This window comes from Callorhinus ursinus, unplaced genomic scaffold (assembly GCF_003265705.2).
Source record: "Callorhinus ursinus isolate GAN/ISIS: 27379988/994484 unplaced genomic scaffold, GSC_fseal_2.0 scaffold27, whole genome shotgun sequence".
In the NCBI taxonomy this organism is placed as follows: Eukaryota; Metazoa; Chordata; class Mammalia; order Carnivora; family Otariidae; genus Callorhinus; species Callorhinus ursinus.
Window position 1 is genome coordinate 18492023 of NW_027397089.1, and position 19032 is coordinate 18511054.

The 19032-nt window shown below is 43.1% G+C and overlaps 2 protein-coding genes across 4 annotated transcripts in view; one reads left to right on the forward strand and one right to left on the reverse strand.

The window, feature by feature from the left end:
* PDE6H (phosphodiesterase 6H) overlaps positions 1–14837 on the reverse strand; it is a 36629-nt gene extending 21792 nt beyond the window's left edge. The window contains exon 1 of one of the 2 annotated variants that reach the window (XM_073877940.1): positions 14740–14837. In XM_073877940.1, coding sequence (XP_073734041.1) covers positions 14740–14777 — 38 coding nt within the window. In that variant the 5' untranslated portion in view covers positions 14778–14837. Of the gene's footprint in view, positions 1–2455; positions 2800–14739 lie in introns of those variants that run through there. The other variant, XM_025879610.2, reaches the window with a different exon arrangement.
* ARHGDIB (Rho GDP dissociation inhibitor beta) lies at positions 760–18979 on the forward strand. 2 transcript variants are annotated; one of them, XM_025879609.2, is made up of 6 exons: positions 760–877; positions 8999–9182; positions 9826–9909; positions 12549–12625; positions 15993–16056; positions 18264–18979. In XM_025879609.2, exons 2-6 carry the CDS (start codon positions 9005–9007, stop codon positions 18461–18463), a joined length of 603 nt encoding a protein of 200 aa, XP_025735394.1. In that variant the 5' UTR covers positions 760–877; positions 8999–9004; the 3' UTR covers positions 18464–18979. The 2 variants fall into 2 exon arrangements, with proteins under 2 accessions (XP_025735394.1, XP_073734040.1); XM_073877939.1 differs by lacking the exon at positions 760–877 and adding an exon at positions 3463–3481.
* Positions 18980–19032: the final 53 nt, after the last annotated feature.

A 19032-nucleotide genomic window follows, 5' to 3' on the forward strand; every position in this document is an offset into this window, starting at 1 on the left:
AAAAACTGTTCCCTTAAAGGGTTTAAATATGGCATCTGCCACTTGTTCGCATTTAAATTACTTCACAAACCATTTCCTTAAATATGGGAAGAAGTCCGCTTTCGTACTTGTTAAATCGCCACAAACTCTGAGTTACAAGACTATGAATTAACGACATTGCACGCTATTTTATAGTCCTCATTCCTAGGTTTAATCGAAAGCAGTGCTTCACTTTTTTTTTAATTAAAACAATCAGCGAAAACTACAAGTGACATTTGATTGTGCTGCGGTGCAAAGCTACGGTTTGAAATTATAACCAACAAAACTCCAAAAACCCGTTTGAGGGCACACCTTCTAAGTTTAGGGCCAAGTATATGCAGTTAACATTTATAATTCCTTAGCTCTCTGCATTCGCGGCCAGCAAACTTTCAAGGTATCTGGCAGATAAGAAAGATGGCAGAAACCCCATAGGAGCAGAAGTCAGTGATACGAAGTAAAGCTGATGCAAATTTATTGCTACTGGTTTTCAGTTCCTTGCCTCAGTAAGCTTATGCACTGCAAGGACTTGATTTTTTAGACACACCCACACAGTGATCCATTACACTCAAAGGCTATGGCCTCGAGGCCCTTGCACGAACCCTCGTGCACATCCGTGTTCACACTCACACGGGCGGTCATGCTCCCACCTGTGCCATTAATTGATAAGAACACTGTTCAGTTGACTGATCAAGAGATATGCAGCGCAAAGGAACAGGATTTGAGACAGCCCAGGGTTTCCTCTTCTAGTAGGTTTAAAACATTTTTTTTTCCTCACTAACTTCCTTCCTGTTCTAACTGCCAGTACTCAGAAGTCAGAGTGAGAGACAGAGGCACCCCAGAGAGCCGTGAGCCACTGAATGTAAGTTGAAATGCCTCCGGGTGGGGGAGGCTGTAGGTGGGCACAGGAAAATGTAGGCGATATCTCAACTAGGCGAGGACCCTCTCCAGTTTTTTTGTTTTTTTTTTTAGATTATCTTTGAAACAGATAAGAAAGTACTAAGGAGGCAGTAGGAACCGTTTGCAGAGAAGGGGAAGTCAGAGCAGGGAATCTTGGCAATGACTCAGGGGAGAGAGCTCAGGGAGGGAGGGGGGGGGTGTGCCGGGCAGTCCATGAGATCCTGAGTGTCTGGGAAAAGGGCTATGAGTGTAACTCCTGGGGAGTGCCCAGAGGGGTTTCCTACAAGGTGGGGGTGGGCATCCAGCCAAGGTGAGAAGCAAAAAGCCTGTGGAGCCAAACTGGTGTGAAACATGCTAGTAGATGAGGGGTTGCTGAGGGGGTGGAGATATGTGGTTTCCTGTTTTTAAGTAGATGTAAAGAGACTGATTGAAAAGAAAAAAGATAAAGACTCAAAGCTGTCAAACATTAAACTGTTTTCCCCTAAAGAATTTTTCTGGTGGTATAAGAGAAATGCATAATGAAAACCTCTATGGGATTTAACCATGTGCTACGGGATTTAACCATCAAGGGGGAGGTGTGGTAGAACACATTGTTATTTACTCATCGGTCACAGAGGGATCGATTTTTGCCACTAGCAAAGACCACTTATTAAATTCCTGCAGTCAGGAATGCCCGGGTGGCTCAGTCAGTTAAGTGTCTGCCTTCGGCTCAGGTCATGATCTCAGATCCCTGGGATCGAGTCTCACATCGGGCTCCTTGCTCAGTGGGGAGTCTGCTTCTCCCTCTGCCTGCTGATCTCCCTGCTTGTGCTCTCTCTCTCTCTCTCTCTGTCTCTCTTTCTCTGAAAAATAAATAAAAATCTTAAGTATATGCATACATGCATATATATATATATATATATATATATATATATATATATAAATTCCTGCATTCAGATGGGCAGAAAGATCATTGCTGTTGTTGCTTAAAAAAATAGCTCTTTACATCTGAGAGGACTAAAAGCAAACAATGAGGGCACGAAATAATTTATTAAGAGATAGGTTCTACAAAAATCCAATTAGCCCCTGCTAGGATACCTGCCTTGAGAGCCTTCAAAATGCCAAGGACTAAATTTGGCGACCCTTAGAAGTGCTTTAGGCATGATCTGAAATGCTTCCCTTTAGAGGATGCCCCAGTCAGCATGTGTTATAAACCTAGTCTGTTATTAAACTCTAGACTTAGGGTTACTTGTGGCCTGGGTCTGATCAAGCCCTGGCTGTTCTTCCATGCAAGGTCCAGGAAGGCAGACTGCTCTCCCTGAGAGCCCCTTCCCATAGTCACCCCTTCACATGGAGAGCCACTGAAATCAGGATTAGCCTCTTGGAGCCTCCCTGCAGGAATGATCAAGCAAGGGAAAGCGAGAGGTCTGTGCTTGCCCAGGAGGTTTGGCCACAGGGAGGCATCACAGATATTTGCCATTGCTTTGTTTTGTTAAGTGTACAAGAAAACATCCCTCCCAAATCCAGATAGGAGGCAAGCATAGTAATAAGATCATCTTACTCTTTTGTGAGATGTGCAGAGTTCTGAGAGAAGAGTTCCTTCTCCATTCAGGATGCACAGTGTGGAATGACTGTGTTACAGCTGAACCAAAGCTGACGGGCATGTTCCAGGGACTGGGATTTAGTCCTTCCTTGCTTGGGAGAGCATGAATTTGTCCCTAGGGAAGTAGACTGGGAGCAACACTGAGGTTCTGTTGTTAGTGGAAGCTCAGCACAGCGAAGCCATTGTGACGGGAAGATTGGCCTGGGCCAATTTATGGGAGCAAAATATAGTACAAATTTCTATTAGCAGGAAGAGAGAAGCCCCAGGGACTAGAAACGAAGCCGATAGGGAGAGAGAACCAACATCTGTTGAGTGCCTTCTATAGGTGAAGCCTGGTGGTAGAAACTTTCAGTCACCAAAAAAAAAAAAAAAAAAAAAAAAAAAAAAGAACCAGCAGCTACAATGCCTTAGAAGGACATTTTAGGAAATGTCCCGTGGGGGAAATTTTCTCTAATCCCACAATCTGGGTGTCCTTATTTGTAGGCAGTGTTATGCTGTCCGAGGCCCTGGATGAAAGTCCACACTGGCATACCCAGGGACGGCTCTCGCATTGTTCCTGCAACTTCAATGTTTATCACTTCGGTGGGCACTTCCCAAATCGCTCTGGGCCATGTCACACTCTGGTGTCCACCGCCAGAGCTAGTACAAAGGCACCTGAGCTTTCTTAAAGGGGCTGATAATCTCAGCACCCATGGTTACAGATCGTGTCTCTGCTTCTTTTCGTGCTGAATTTAAAACTTCTGTGACTGTATCAAGTTATGGCAGTCTAGTGTTTTGCTTAATAATGGCTTCCTTGATGCAGTTTTCGTCGAGGATTATTTAAAATAAATATTTACGGAAATACCAAGTGTGGTAACTTCACAGGGCAGACAGCAGACATGAATGGCCCCACTGAGTTCTCTCTCCTTTTGCCTAGGAATCTGAGTTAGAAGAGTATACTGTGACTACGCAGGGGAGAAAGAATGTATGGTTTCTCTCACCCAGGCAAGTGTTAAAGAATTCTGCTTCTGGGCATCTGATCTTTCTCTGGACTGGTTTTAATATTTATTGTATTTAACAAGACACTGTCCTCTCAGGCGCTGAGTTGATTCTCCTCACCCAGCTTTGCAATTTCAGATGTTCTTCACAGAGCTAAGATGGTGGAGAGCTGCCCTGAGGAGCCCGGGAGGCACCAATCCCTCCATGTTGCTAAGGAACCCTGAGAAACCACAGAGCCAAGACAGCTTCTGGTGTCCCGAGGGATCAACTCGGATTCCCCAAATAAGCCCAGTCACCAGGCAGGCAGCAAAGCAGACCCAAATCCTTGACTGGTTCTGACATGTCGGCCGTCCTTCAGGGATGACCCAATTCTCCCCGTATCCTGGTCAGCAGGGAGAGGACATTACAGGGTGACGGAGAAAACTAATGCTTGCATCAACTTCTCTGACGGAAATCCCCCTGCTTCTGGCACTTCCGTATTTCTCTGTCCCTCTGTCATCTCCACCTCTTCTATCTCATATTCATGACCTGTGCATCTAGAGGCATGATCTGGCAACCTTGGAACAGGAGTTTAGTCTCCACAGTATTTTGCTCCAGAGCCAAAGGGAATTCTCTCCACTGGTTGTGCCTGTTGTCTTTTGTCATTTCTCATCATTTGCAGAGTGAACTCTGGCTTCAATGAGGAAAGGGAGCAATAAATAGAATCTAAAATTAAATTGTTCGTGAGGAAGCTTTTTAAAGAAATATAATAGTGACGTTCCCATTTTAAGCTTGATTCAGTTAATAAACAGTTCTCGCAATTCCGAGAACTTCTTGTGTCTTCCGTGCTCCTCAAAGAAACAAAATCTATTTTTAAGATGGAAGGAGTGGACATTGTCAACACTGCAGAGACGAGGGAAAGCATTTGGTGCCTAAGCAGCCAGCTACCTCACTTCACAGAGGCTGTGCCACACAACAGACAGCCCCGCAGGGCAGGGTTCGGAGGAAGAGAACGGGTAGTTTATTGAACATCTACTATTGGACAGGATCGTCTGAGAGCTTTTCATGTGTTTTCTCCAACTCTTCAACCCCATAAAGGAAGAGCATTATTTCCACACTACTGGTGGAAAATCAGGCGGAGCGAGGCTGATCATTTGCTTAGTTAGGTCCTGCAATAAGGCAACGAAGAACCACATTTTGAATCTCTGGCCCACCGGACTCAAAGTCCAGGTCCTGGTAGGCCTTAAAGGTCACCTTTCTTTGAATTAACCAGGTGATCTGTTTCATCTGAACTCAAAAGTTTCACCTTCCCTTGCCCCCCACTGCTTTGGAACTGCATCAATGAACCAGACAAGGATGCTCTGTCCTGAGATTGGTGCAAATGCTTAAGTGTATTTCACTTTCAGTATCTTGGACAATTCACTGGATTTGCAAGCAAAACCACCAATTTGTGCTATGGCAGTCACACCATGAGTAACCGTCCTAATTTCATGTGGCATTTTAACTGAGCCTGAGAGGATTAAGTTTCTATCTCAGCACGCCCCAAGCTTAACACTGCTTTGCTGCATAGCAAACATGAGGGTGTGAGGGGCTCACTGTGAAAATTCACCTGTGGAAGCATCTGTGAAGCAGAAGATAAAGATAATGAGCAGTAAGCACACGCACGCACACACACACAAAACCAGTATGTGCTTTGGGCCTGATGGGGTGCACACTAACCTTGTTAAACATGTAATTCTTCATTCTCCATTTCACTTTTACCGTGTAAAAAACCAACGTCAAAACGACCTCCAAGCAAATGAAACAACTCTGCTTTTTGTGGAACAGTGGGGGAGTTGCAGAGGAAGGTGAGAAAAGGCCAACCAGAATGTTCTACACAGCTGGCCTGGGTCTCCCCCAACCCCACCTCCACTTCCTCTTTTCTTGTTTCAGAGCCTTCTTTAAATTAAGGAGCGTTCGAGTCATTGAATTAGGAAGAGGCCTCAGAGGTCCTTCTAAGGCAATGATTTCATTTTGCCGAGGACAAAACTGGAGCGCAGAAAGGGTCAGGGACTTGTGCAAGGGGACACGCAGCAGAGTGGCCCTGAAACCCTCTTTATGTGATGCTTCCCTGCCTCGCTAAAGCTGGCAGAGTTTTGCAAAACAGAACATTTCCCGCTGCCTGTGCACCCTCCGGATAGATTCCCAAGATAACTAATGGGTTCTATAATTTCATTTTTACTTCTTACTAAAGACAGCTAGAGCAACAGAGCATAGTGCCTGTGAGCCAGACGAGCTGGCCCAGACAGTAATTCTGCCCCTTACACAATAGGTCCTCTTCGGCAAGCTACTTGTCTGAGCTTCAGTTTCCTAACCTATAGAAGAGAATGATGACCATGCCCGCCCCTAGGCTGTAGTGAGGACTGATGAGCTAATCCTCGCAACAGCATTTAGCATTATGTATGGTAACTATTATAATTATCATCATCAATAATAAAGCCAGGTGTTCTTTAGATGATACTCAAAGGTAGTCTGTAGAATTTCCATAAAATGCCAGTTCTCCCTTTTGCAGGCATATCCCACTGTAAAATGGGGGGATAGAGAACTAACAAGGTGTGGTTAAATATGCACACACATAGAGTTTGGGAAAGCATTATCAAACTCTATAAGCCATGATGGCTGAGGCTTTGGCAGAATCTGAGGTTCCCGAGAGATGAACTGTGAAATTAAAAAGGCTGTTTCTTTGGGGACTTCAAACAAATTTGAGATAATAAAACAGAGATTGGATACGTCTCTTCTGTACACAAGTGAAATAAGGTAATCGAATACCTGTAACTCAGCTGACACATGACCGCAGGGCAAGACAAATCTACAGATGGAGAACTTAGAAAGGGAAAGCACCTAGAGGTGGTCTGCTCCAACCCCCCAAACCTCAAGAGAAGGAGAATAAGATCCACAGTGGGTGAACCATTTGCTAAGGGCGTGACAGCTGATTAGTCTCAGATTTATTAATAAGAACATCAAGATCGAGATGACTGAGAAATTGACTCGCCAATGATCACACAGATGTTATTGAATCCTGTCCTAGATCATGTCTTTGTCTTTTTCTCTCCCCTGCTCTCTCTCTCTCTCATTCTCCTTTCAAAATTGAGATCTCAGGGTACAGAATAACAATTCCCTGCAGGTTATGGAAATCACCTTGAGCTAGGTAGTGGGTAGGTGTGGTGTTATCTTCTGATGGTCAGACTTCAAGCAGATGACTTGTTAGAACCAAGCGATATATCCCAGAGAGTCCTGTCCAAGAGGGCCAAGACATTCTCACCTGTAGATAGGCTTCCTGATGATCTGTCCACATGTATGGTTTTGGGTTTTTTTTTTTTAAGATTTTATTTATTTATTTGAGAGAGAGAAAGAGTGGGAGGAGGAACAGAGGAGGAGGGAGAAAGACAAGGAGACGGAGACTCTGCACTGAGCTTCGAGCCGGATGCAGGGCTCGATCCCAGGACTCTGAGATCATGACCTGAGCCAAAACCAAGAATCAGACACTTAACTGACCAAGTCACCCAGGCACACCGGTTCCTGGGTGTCACCAGAGGAGAACCTCTCTCTTCTAATCTCATCTGGGTTACTCCTCATCTGCCCCTTAATGATTGTCCTCAAGCTACCCACAACCTACAATCTCCACCCACTGCATCCTTCATTATTTTTCCAACCAGTTCATTCACTTTTCCTGAGTGTTGTTTGGAATATGAGTTGAGCTGGTCATGATATTTATTATGCTGTCTCGAGAGGCTCAGCAATGAGTGGTGCTGCGTCTTCAGCTGAGGCAAGAGTTGCCATAGGAACAAGCCTGCATGCTTCCTTCCTGCACAGGAAGTGGACCTGGGCATTGCAATGCTGTTTGCAGACTTGATCAAGCTCATGGTGTTTGGCTTCTTATTTTGTTAGAAGAGGATCAATGAGCCAAGGGATATCATTTCTTTTTATTCTGTTTTTTTCCTTCTTTTTCTGTTAAAGTTGTTTTTGTTTGGCTTCCCTTCCAAATGATTTTCCTTTCTGATGCCAGTGATGGAGACACTGAAACTCAAAACCACGGCTGATTTTGGCCAGAGATAGCTTCACGCCATGGGGGACTTGACAGAGCTTTGCAGACTCACTCAGGATGAGATGTGCTAGATATTGTCTAGAGTTGTGCCACCTAGGAACAATGTAGTCTTTAACCACCGGCAGGGAGGACACGCTCGGGGGAGAATTGTAGGAAATCAGGAAATTATCTCCTTGCCCAAATACCTCCCATATGTCCCCAAATAGCTCCATTGCTGCCAGCCACGGGCCTGAAATTCTTCCAGTAGAGACTTCTTCCTATTTATTAAAGGACACTGAAGTTCATCCAGCTATGGAAATTTGGGCATTTCTCTTAACCTCTGAGTTTCAATTTTCTCAATGATTACGTGACAGATTGGAATATCTCACCTCTAGGGTTCCTTTCTGCTCTGAAAATCTCTGACTATACACGGCCTAAAACGAATAATTTTTTAAAGTTATTATTCAGTCACTAACAATTAAGTGCGGATCATTTTATTAGAATCTCCCCTCCATATTTTAACACATAGCAAGTAAATGTAGTTGATGAGGGAAGAAGACAGACTCCCAGGTATGCCGAGGTGAGGCCTTAGAGAATAACGTCACTAGTCATCTGGCAAGAGGAGGAAGATACTAAAAGGGAATGGGATCCAGAAAAGGGAGATCAATGGAAGGTAAAGGTAAAATAAAGACATGCTAATCCTTCCCATTTTGTCTGGAGGAATTTAAAGAGTCTTTTGTTATTTTATGTCATTTCAAAAGAACAGAAGATCTTTAGATACAGAGCCAAATAAGTCAAACCAGGGGGGTTTATAAAATGCCTAAACTATTCAATTATCATGGGAGATTCAAGAGAAGCACAGAACCTGGTACTTGCTGCCCTCAGGCAGTTATTAGCAGTGCTAGATGGGAGCCATTCAGACACCTCAGGCGGGTGTTACAATGTTGCACGGCTTACTTTTGAAGTATTGCAGGAGTTCAGGGAAAGATTCAATTAATGGGAAGAAGCCAGCGGTTTCTTTGACCCCCTGTGTTTTGAAACCATCACAACAGGGATTGTACGATGCTAAGAGCTTGGACACTCGAGGAGCGGCTGAATTAAGAGGACTGTGGCTATTCCTAGAATTGTTTGAACTGGGGCTATCTGCTCATTATTTGGGACTGCTTGTGTTATGTTGTTTCACTTGGACTTTATTCACAAATGAGCTATTTCTCTCTGGTCAGCTTTATTCGGTGAATAGGAGACATTTGCCACAGTACAGAGAAATTCGGGAAGGTCAGAGAAAAGACCAAAGGCATTCTCTGCTTATTGCATAAAAAAATAATGAGATGAGATTAGGAAAAAATATCCTGGAAAATCACTGATGATTACAGAAGTCCATGAGGGCAAGGATGGTGTTACCAGCAGCCCCCAAACTTGTTCATATCCATTGACTTTTGGTTAATGGACTATCATTCTCTCTCTCTCTCTCTCTGAAATAGATCAAAATGACTGAAAAGGACCCAGAAACACACCTGGAAGAGGATGTCGATGAGCTGGACAGCAAGCTCAATTACAAGCCTCCACCCCAGAAGTCCCTGAAAGAGCTACAGGAGATGGACAAAGATGACGAAAGTCTGATCAAGTACAAGAAGACACTCCTGGGGGACGGCCCTGTGGTGGCAGGTGTGTGTGTGTGTGTGTGTGTGTGTGTGTGTGTGTGTGTGTGTGTGGAGCGGGATGGGGGGCAGGTGCAGAAGAAAGAGACCAAGTGTTGTCAGAGCTAAGTGAGCGAGGCACCGTCCATATGTGCTGCATAAAGTTAAGGACGGTAAGATGAAGACTTCTTTGGAGATAAAGTGCAAGTCAGCATTGAAATAGGCAAAAAGTACACATGCGGAGGAATTAGAAAGAACCCCCGACTACCACTTAGAACTGTATTCTCTCCATGCTCTCACATTTTCTCTCCTTCTCCTCTTTCTCTTTCTCACTCCTTCCTTCCCTAATACTTCATCTTCCACAGACGCAACGGCAGACTAAGGTAGAGAGGGGCAGTGCCCATCTAGCAGAGGAACTTGCCCAGAGCCACCCAGGAAATGTTTGCTGTTGACAACTAAGGTGGACCTCCAAGTGCCTGAAGCAGAAATAGCACTGCTCTAATTTATAAGGCCATTGAGCCCAACATGGGGAATCTGCCACTTGCCTTTCTATTGCCAGTCCAGAGATACCACTCTTCTTCTTATGTTCCCTCTCTCCGACTTGAAATGTACACATACACTGCACACACGTGTCTCTGCCCTAGGCTCACGTTCTCTTTTGAATCTTGCAGACCCGACAGCCCCCAATGTCACAGTCACCCGGCTTACCCTGGTGTGTGAAAGTGCCCCAGGACCAATCACCATGGACCTCACTGGTAAGTGGACACATCTGTTCTGTCCCGAGGGGCCTAGTGATATCACGGAGAACACTTAGTCTCTGTCACCTCTCCCAGCAAAAGGAAGCGCCAGTAAGGTGAATCCCAGACACGTGTATGCCGGGACCAGTTCACAAATCGTTGCTCTCAGGATACACAGTATTTACCCCACTCAGTGAAAAGCCCAATCTCTGTCTCTGTTTAATTGAAGATGGTGCAGTCATAAGTATTGGATCTATTTACTTGTATCATCCTATTTACTTCAGATTTTTATCTCCACACAGCAGCAAGGGAATTACTATTCATGTGAAAAGACATGATGGGGGCACGTGGGTGGCTCAGTTGGTTAAGCGTCTGCCTTCGGCTCAGGTCATGATCCTGGAGTCCCAGGACTGAGTTCTGCATCGGGCTCCCTGCTCAGTGGGGAGGCTGCTTCTCCCTCTGACCCTACCTCCTTTCATGCTCTCTCTCTCTCTCAAATAAATAAAATCTTTAAAAAAAGAAAGACTGGTGATGGAAATATTACAAAGCAAGCTGTCTGCTTCTAACATGTAATCTTTATACAATCTGAACAGCAGAGAATATTGACCATATATCAACTAGAGAACTTCTGTGAAGGCAAGAAGCCATCTAAAATCTTTTAATTAGTGCTGAGAATGCCATTGTTAAATACGTACTATTTTAGCTTAAAGCTCTCATTCTTGTATAAGCGACTTCCCCCACTAGAGACGTACAAATTAAGATGTTATTTCCTTTCCTCTTATTGTGACAATGGTCAAGTCCTTCCCTGACACTTAAATCTTCAGGAGATAGAGAGAGACTGAGAAGGTGCGTATTATGGGAGAAATGTGCATCTGAGAGGAATGAGGGAAGGGCCAAGGAGCTGGGAGGTTGGGGGCATCCAAGGCAGATTTTCAGAGAAAAAATTATTCCCAGATTCAAAAGGTGAACTCGTGAGACAGAGCAAAGCCTGACTCCAGAACAGTAGGCTCAGCAGCTAGGTGATTCCTCTCTCACAGTACATATCCACTCTTTACCTTATATGGCCTTATTTGTCTGAAGGAGGAAATCCGAGGCTGAGAAGACACACTTCCCCTTCAACTGAAACCATTACATCAGACACAAATTCACCTACCTCCACATTCTAGCATTTCTCTAGGAGAATCTCTCTCTCCCTCTCTCTCTTTCTTTTTCTCACCAGGACTCAGGCCTCTTCCTGTGTGAAATAGTGTAGCGCTAGCAGGTACAACTGTCAGTTTGTGAGATGAGGTCTGAATTAGCACTAAAGAAATCTAAGGGCCTGACCACATCGCAAGGAAAACTCAGTCTCTTTCACTTTCCCGGCATCGGGATGCCCAAATTTGGTTTTCAAGAAGCTACTGAGGTGAATCCCAGTACACACACACACACACACACACACACACACACACACACATAATACACATATATAGTATGTATACAAAATATATAGCGTATATTATATATATATAATATACACACATACATACATACTATGTATGTATGTGTGTATGCATGTAGTGTGTATATATACACATCTATACATTATATATACATATAATACACATAATTATATACAAAATATATAGTATATGTATTATATACAAATAATATACATACATACTATATACACATAGTGCGTGCATGTATATATACATATATATATGATATGAAGCACATGCCCAGAGTTATACAAAACACACACACACACACACACACACATTTACCCCTGAACGTCAAATGATACAGGACCACACTGGGAGAAGAACAGAGAGTGATTACCTCTCTAACCAGAGTACAGGAATTAGTCAGATGCTGGTTTCATGGGGCCCAAAGCTTTTATCACTTAAGTGACTTTCCTTAAGAAAATTAATATGAGATTACAAATGCAAATGCAAAATTAAGTACAAAAGTGAATATATATCTAGAATGATAAAAGGGAGCCAAAACAAGTAAATTTTTTAAAGCTAGAAAATGTCACAAACATCACCAAATCTACAAAAACAAATAGCTGGTGCTCTTACATAATATTCTTCTTATTTATTTATTTGAGGGGTAGGGACACATTCTTTAATCATCTTTTTGTTTGGCCACTTATGTAATATCATTTTCAACAGAGAAAATAGAAATATAATTCAGATTTTCCTCTAGGATGGCTGATTAAAACTTGTTTTTATTATTAACAGTTAAAACAGACATTGTCAGGGCAGCTGGTTGGCTCAGTGGTAGAGCATGCATCCCTCGATCATGAGGTCATGAGTTCAAGCCCCACTTTGGGCATGGAGCCTACTTAAAAAAAAAAAAAGGCATTGTCATACATAGTTCATTGCTGATAATACCTTGTATATTTTAGGGATGTCATCAAATTTGGGGGAGAAAGCGCTATCACATTTTTCTCATATCTAGCTGTAAGATTTCAGGCATTTCAAGTGTGTGTGTGTGTGTGTGTGTGTGTGTGTGTGTGTGTGTGTGTGTGATCTCAAATATTCTTCGAATTGAAGGCCATGTGGACCATGTTATTCTGACGGGCCCAGCAAACAGCTCTGGAGTTTAAACTCCATTCATCTCTTTGTATTTCTCCTTCTGAGGAGAATAAACTCTCTCTAAATCTACTTCTACAGGGGATCTTGAAGCCCTCAAAAAAGAAACTTTTGTGCTAAAGGAAGGTGTTGAATACAGAGTCAAAATTCACTTCAAAGTAAGTATCTTGGCCTGTATGTTTTTATAAAGTCTACATTCTTTCTATAGTCAGAGAAAGAAAAAAAATCAAGCATCTTGCATTATCATGTTGTCATAGTTTTTGTTTCTTTTTCTTCCCCCTGGATCTGGACTGTCTCTCCCCAACTCTGAACTCTACCTGTTGAGGCCCCCCCTGCTTCCTGCCTTTTCCCTACCAGGACCCTCTCCCTGAACTCTCCGTTGATCACTTAACCAATAAGACCCCTCTCTCTGTGAACTCCAGATGCTCCCAACCATGAAGCACACCCTGCTTTATATTGTACCAGATTTGCCATTTCGTCCCTGTACAGTCCAAGCACCCTGAGAAAGGGAGAGATTATATATCTCTTCTTTCCAACATTTTACACAAAACTTTGCAAATGATATTTAGTGAATATGTATTGAGAAATCGATACATGAATGAATCAATTAATAGTAAAAAATGGAACAGATAGAGCCTCAGTTCTAATTGCTCAATGATTATATAAATCCAGGGAGTGTGGACCTTGGTAAATAACTGGAAATTACAATTATAGTTGTGGAGCAAGCAAATATGAAAGAGCAAAACTAAACAGGAGATAAATTGACATATAATGAATAGACACATACACCAATGATTGGCCAAAAGCAAAAAGAAAAATAATCTTGGCTGAAACCAAGTAAGTCAGAAATGTACTGTTTGCTCTTCGTTGCTTATGTTTGCTTTGGTTGCCCTTCTCAGCCATATTCTGCACGGCAGGGCCCTTCAGGGCCACCAAGGAAGACCCCATCTGCCCTCTGTGTTTGCACACTGGGCTCTTCTTACCGTCTGGTGCAGGGTGAATTCAGGGTCTAGGAACAATCCCTGTGTACCACATATAAATATGCCTCAAAATAATTCCAGCCTGAAAATAGTTGTTGATGCCTACTCTATAATACGCACTGAGCTGTGGCTCACTTGCTTGTTTCCTATAGTATTATTTATTATTGAAGCACCTGAAAGTCTGATATCACATCCAAATATGCCTAGAATTATATCCAAAGCATTGTATCCCAATATGCTTAGAATGCGTTACACACTGGCTGAATTTTTAATCATTAAAACAGCTACCTTAATTTATCAATTTAGTAAGCCGGTTGAAAGCAAATGAAACAGGACAGGTAAATATTGATGGGAATAAGATCAGAAGGAAAGGTCTGGGGCATGGTCTTCAGCTATGCGTGGGAGACCAACGAGAATGTAGCAAGCGGTCGGTGTTATACGGTGTTACACATTAGGGTGACGGAGGACAGGGGCACAGAAAGGGGTTTTCAAGTTCCATCTGCTGCAGAGACTTAGCATTTTCTCAAATAAGAGAAAAACCACTCTCTCTATATAACCCACACAAAGTTTAGCTAGCCTGTCCCAGCATGGAGCTACCATCAGAAGAAGCACCAGCTCAAAACTGGAAATAACTGAGAAGCAATTTAAATCTTTCCTGACATCTGTTGAAAAATACCCAAGAAAGTTTGCATTTATAACACCAGCAACCGATCCTAAAATCCTCTTGCGTTATCTCTCTCTTAATTGCACTCCGTGTTCTTCTCTTTCCCCCCTCTGCCCACCACACCCCCCACCCAAGCTTCATGGCTCTCTCCAAAACCTGGCCTGGGATGGTTCCTTTAGTTTCTTCGCCTTTTCCTTCTGCCTCCCAAGGAAATGTAGTATCTTTGACGTCCACAGCTCTCATGTCATCCAGGTTTTTTCCTCCTGGGGTGAGGGGGAGCAATGGGGAGAAGCATGCAGATGGAGGAAGAGAATATGATGAATATTCATATTTTTCTCTTACCCATCTCAAACATATTTATGTTAAATGAACCCTCAGGGCACTGGGTGGCTCAGTTGGTTAAGCATCCGACTCTTGATTTCAGCTCAGGTCAGGATCTCAGGGCCCTGAGGTCAAGCCCCACATCTGGCCCCAGGCTGGGCATGGAGCATGCTTAAGCTTCTCTCCCTCTCCCTCAGCCCCTCCCCACTCTCTAAAAAATAAATAAATAAATAGAATGAACCTCTTTGGAGCAGTAGAAAAAACAAGGGACTCTGATTTGAAGTCCTTATTGCTGAGCAGCACTCACCATTCCCGTTTTTCAGACTTTTTACCAGCATACCACATCTCCCACGAGGCCCAAAGGATGAGCTTAGAGACTTCTAGAAAAAGGCATTCACTTTTTTTTACTTCATGAGCCACATCTGGCAGAGTAATCAGAAAGTTTGGGTGTCATTTTAGCACAGTTTCTTCAATGACGCTGTTTTCATTGTGTCTGCTTTTGATAGATCCGTAGCAGAGATTTTACTGAGTGACAGTCTAAAACCTAAGCTGGTGGTGTTCACTGCTGTGCTTCCTCGTCACCCACACAGCAAAACGTAGCACTGATAAATGGGTTTAATTACTCTGTCCAAAACAAAAAGGCAGCCATAATTACCATGGGGTGAAATTATGTGAGGATGCTTTCATTCTTCATCTTGGCGAACAATTCAGCAGGCTGTCCAACTACTGATGCAACGTTCGCTTTGTTTGTATAAACACGAGCCCTGTATAAAACTAATGGACAACCCAGGTCAGGCCTAGGCAAAATGAATCATGGAAAAACAAAGTGCTTGGGCTGTGTATATTTTCATCCCGCTTCAAGTGACCTTTCTTTGAAAGCCTTGGGGAAGTGGTGACATCTCAGACAACATCTGAAAAGAAGAGACATCCACAATGCTTGCCAGACACAAGTGGATTTCGCCCATTATTTTTATGCAGGAAGGATGTTTCTGGGGGGCAAAAACTCCTCATCTTTACACTGCAATCTCAGAGACATTACGGGCACAACCCTCTTCTAGACCTGATTGATTTTCCATGACAGCTTTTCTCCTTGTTGTTTGTTTTTCATGCTAGGTGGATGATTTCTGAGGTTAGGGTTTTCATGTCCTCACATAACAATTTCCGTTGGTACCTTTGTAGCCTTTCCTAAGACAAGGACTGTCTTCTGGCCAATAGTGTCAGGCAGGGGGAGCTCAAGACCATTCTTTGGACCTTTAGAGGAAGGAGAAATGTAATGAAGAACATTGAGACAATGTTTTACTTAAGCAGCAACCCCCCCCAAACAAACAGCACAGTATTTGATGATTAAAACCAGGTTGACAATGTTGAATCCTGTGATCTCCTCTTTCCAATCTCTGCCTTTCCACCCGCACTAAATGATAATACTTATTCTGAACTAAATCTTAACCTTCTTTCATCCTCAAAGAACTCAAAGAAGACTCAGCTAGGTAGGATAAGCGTGAAGGATAAGGGAAAATGACTGTTTTTAATCTGAATTGCTTGGATCCTTCCCACCTACAGGTGAACAGGGATATTGTGTCGGGCCTGAAATACGTTCAGCATACCTACCGGACTGGGGTGAAAGGTAAGGAACCCACACTTCACACTGTCCCAAACTCTGCTCCCCACTGATACTTGAACTTCTGCTTATCAACAATTTTAGTCATAGACTCGCTTAAGAATCTGACAAAAAGCTGTGGACACTCTCCCTAGGAAAGAGCACACATAGACCTCTGACCTAGACATTAATGGCAAGGCCTACATTCAGAGATCTAGTTTAGACTGGGTCAACGACCAACCTTCAGCATTTGGCTTCTGTGATTTAAGTTTATTATTCACAAAGGGGAAGAGTAATCAAGATAATATTGAATAAAAATGGAGTCTATTAAAATACTCTCAAGAGTAAAAAAAAAAAAAAAAGCACTTCAGAGGTATAAACTTAAGTGTCAGAGAAATCCAAGACTGGAATGTTCTATCCAGCGGCAAGTGTGGTTTTTTTAGAATGGGAGTTGTAAGTAGCATGTGGGCAGGTGGGGATGGGGAAGCAGGGGGCAGCCCTTATTTTAAAACAAAGAAATGGAATTCTTTCTAGAATTAAGAAAAGCTATGATTGAGACATAATACAACATTATTTGAGGTGCCGTTGCTCTTGACAAGTTGTACCTAAACTGTACGTGCCTTGGGGAACGCCTTCAGTTTCCTTCCATTCTTATGGGCAGGGAGAAATGAAAATTGGAAAGGTGATGGAAATACTTGTACAGTTCCCTTTTGCCTCGGGGGCTGTCTTCTTTCAGGGGTGGGAAACAGTAAGGCACAGGTCAGTTCCCCCAAATTAATAAACAAAGGATTCGAGGGGAAATTGTTTGACAAATTTGCATGACTTGGACGACCACTCAATTACTCGGATCCCACAGAAGGTTGTTGACCTGGAAGATCTTAACTGGTCTTTCCAGGACCAAGTCTCATGAAAAAAATACTTCAACTTCCTATTTTCCTTTGGGTCTAGAGTCTATGTTGCCTCACTTAGGCAAGAGGACGATGATCTGTCTGTAGTTGTTCCTCCAAACTTATTCATAACACTTAGCAGCTAACTACACATTGCCTGTCTATCTGCCTGCCTACCTTTAGTTATACTTTCTAATGCCCTCTTTTTCTTAATATATGTCCCAGTTATTCACCTATTAATAACTTTGGTTGGCTATTTTCAACATTTGTCCCAGTTCTTCACTTTTTTTTTTTTAACCAAAGTATTGGTCTTCCCTCTCCATCCAAGTCTTCCATCCATGAGTTCTGTTCATTCTGATTACCAGCTGTTGTTACCTTACCTCCCACAATGGATATGTTCATGGGATAATAGTTTGTAGATAGAAAATCCATGAAGTTCATTATACAGAGAAAGAAACAGAGGCCCAGAAATGTCATATGACGTAAGTGGTTGCAGAGCCAAGACCAGAACTCGGGTCTCAATTAATGAAGGATTTTTTTTAATGGTATAACCTGCTACATCTCTATAAAAGAAGAGTCTTGAGGGGCACCTGGGTGGCTCAGTCCTTAAGCGTGTGCCTTCGGCTCAGGTCATGATCCCAGCCCCACATCGGGCTCCCTGCTCCGCGGGGAAGCCTGATTCTCCCTCTCCAACTCCCCCTGCTTGTGTTCCCTCTCTCGCTGTGTTTCTCTCTGTCAAATAAATAAATAAAATCTTTAAAAAAAAAAGTCTTGATCCCCATAGATTTAAGGTGCTGATTTCCCAACTTTCCTGATAACATTGGCTGTGAGGTTTTTTAAAAGCATTGATTCTTGGGGCGCCTGGGTGGCTCAGTTGGTTAAGCTCCTGCCTTCAGCTCAGGTCATGATCCCCAGAGTCCTGGGATCAAACCCCTGTATCTGGCTCCCTGCTCAGTGAGGAGTCTGCTTCTTCCTCTCCCTCTGACCCTCCCCCTGCTTGTGGTCTTTCTTGCTCACAGTCTTTCAAATAAATAAATAAAATCTTAAATAAATAAATAATAAAATAAAATAAAAACACTGATTCTTGACACTGCCCATAGCAGCTTACTGATCCATAGTCTCTAATAGTGAAACTGTATTATTAAAAGGCACTCCAATTAAAAATATATATATTTTAAAGGTAAAAAAAAAAAAAAAGATGCCCAGGTAACTCTGATGTTTACCCAGGCTTGGAAACTATGGCTTTTGGTTTTGGTCACTGTAGGCTGTGCTCCAAATTTTCCAGTTTTCTGTGTTTGCTTTTCCTCTATCAGAAGCTTACCCTAATGAACTTGTCTTTCTTCTTAGTGGACAAAGCAACATTTATGGTTGGCAGCTATGGGCCTCGGCCAGAGGAGTATGAGTTCCTGACTCCAACTGAGGAGGCTCCCAAGGGCATGCTGGCCCGAGGCACTTACCACAACAAGTCCTTCTTCACCGACGATGACAAGCACGACCACCTTACCTGGGAGTGGAACCTGTCCATCAAGAAGGAGTGGACGGAATGAGTGCATCTGCCCATCCCTTTCCCTACCTTGCCACCCAGAAGTACCCTCTCAGTCATGTTCACCACCCTGTCCCTCCTCTCTGTTCACAGCTGGATTCCTTCCCCAATGCTCCCCACATTCTGTTATCCTCACATCTTATCCCGCAATGTCTCTCAAAGTGTTCCCTAGCACGACATGCTTAAAACCCAGACTTTAATCCAGCCCATTTCTTCTGGCCCCCCATCATGGCCAGATCTTCAAAATTCTTCATTTCAATACCCAGTCATTTAATATTTCCTTCTATGTTTCCCATTTGAGCAACTAGAGGCCAGGAAATTGGCAAACCATCGCTAACAGTCCTTTTGCCTTGGGTTCCAGTAGCTCATTCCCATCCCTGGATTCTTCTGTGGTTGCTGCTGGCTCAGTGAAGGTCCCTAATCACATTCCCTACCAGTTGAGGTTCTTTTCTGGGAGACTGTAAACAGCACATAAATAAATAAATAAATAAATAAATAAATAAATAAATAAATAAAACAATTATTGAGACCCTCATTTCCCTGCTTTCTTCCTTCGAACAAATATGATAACTA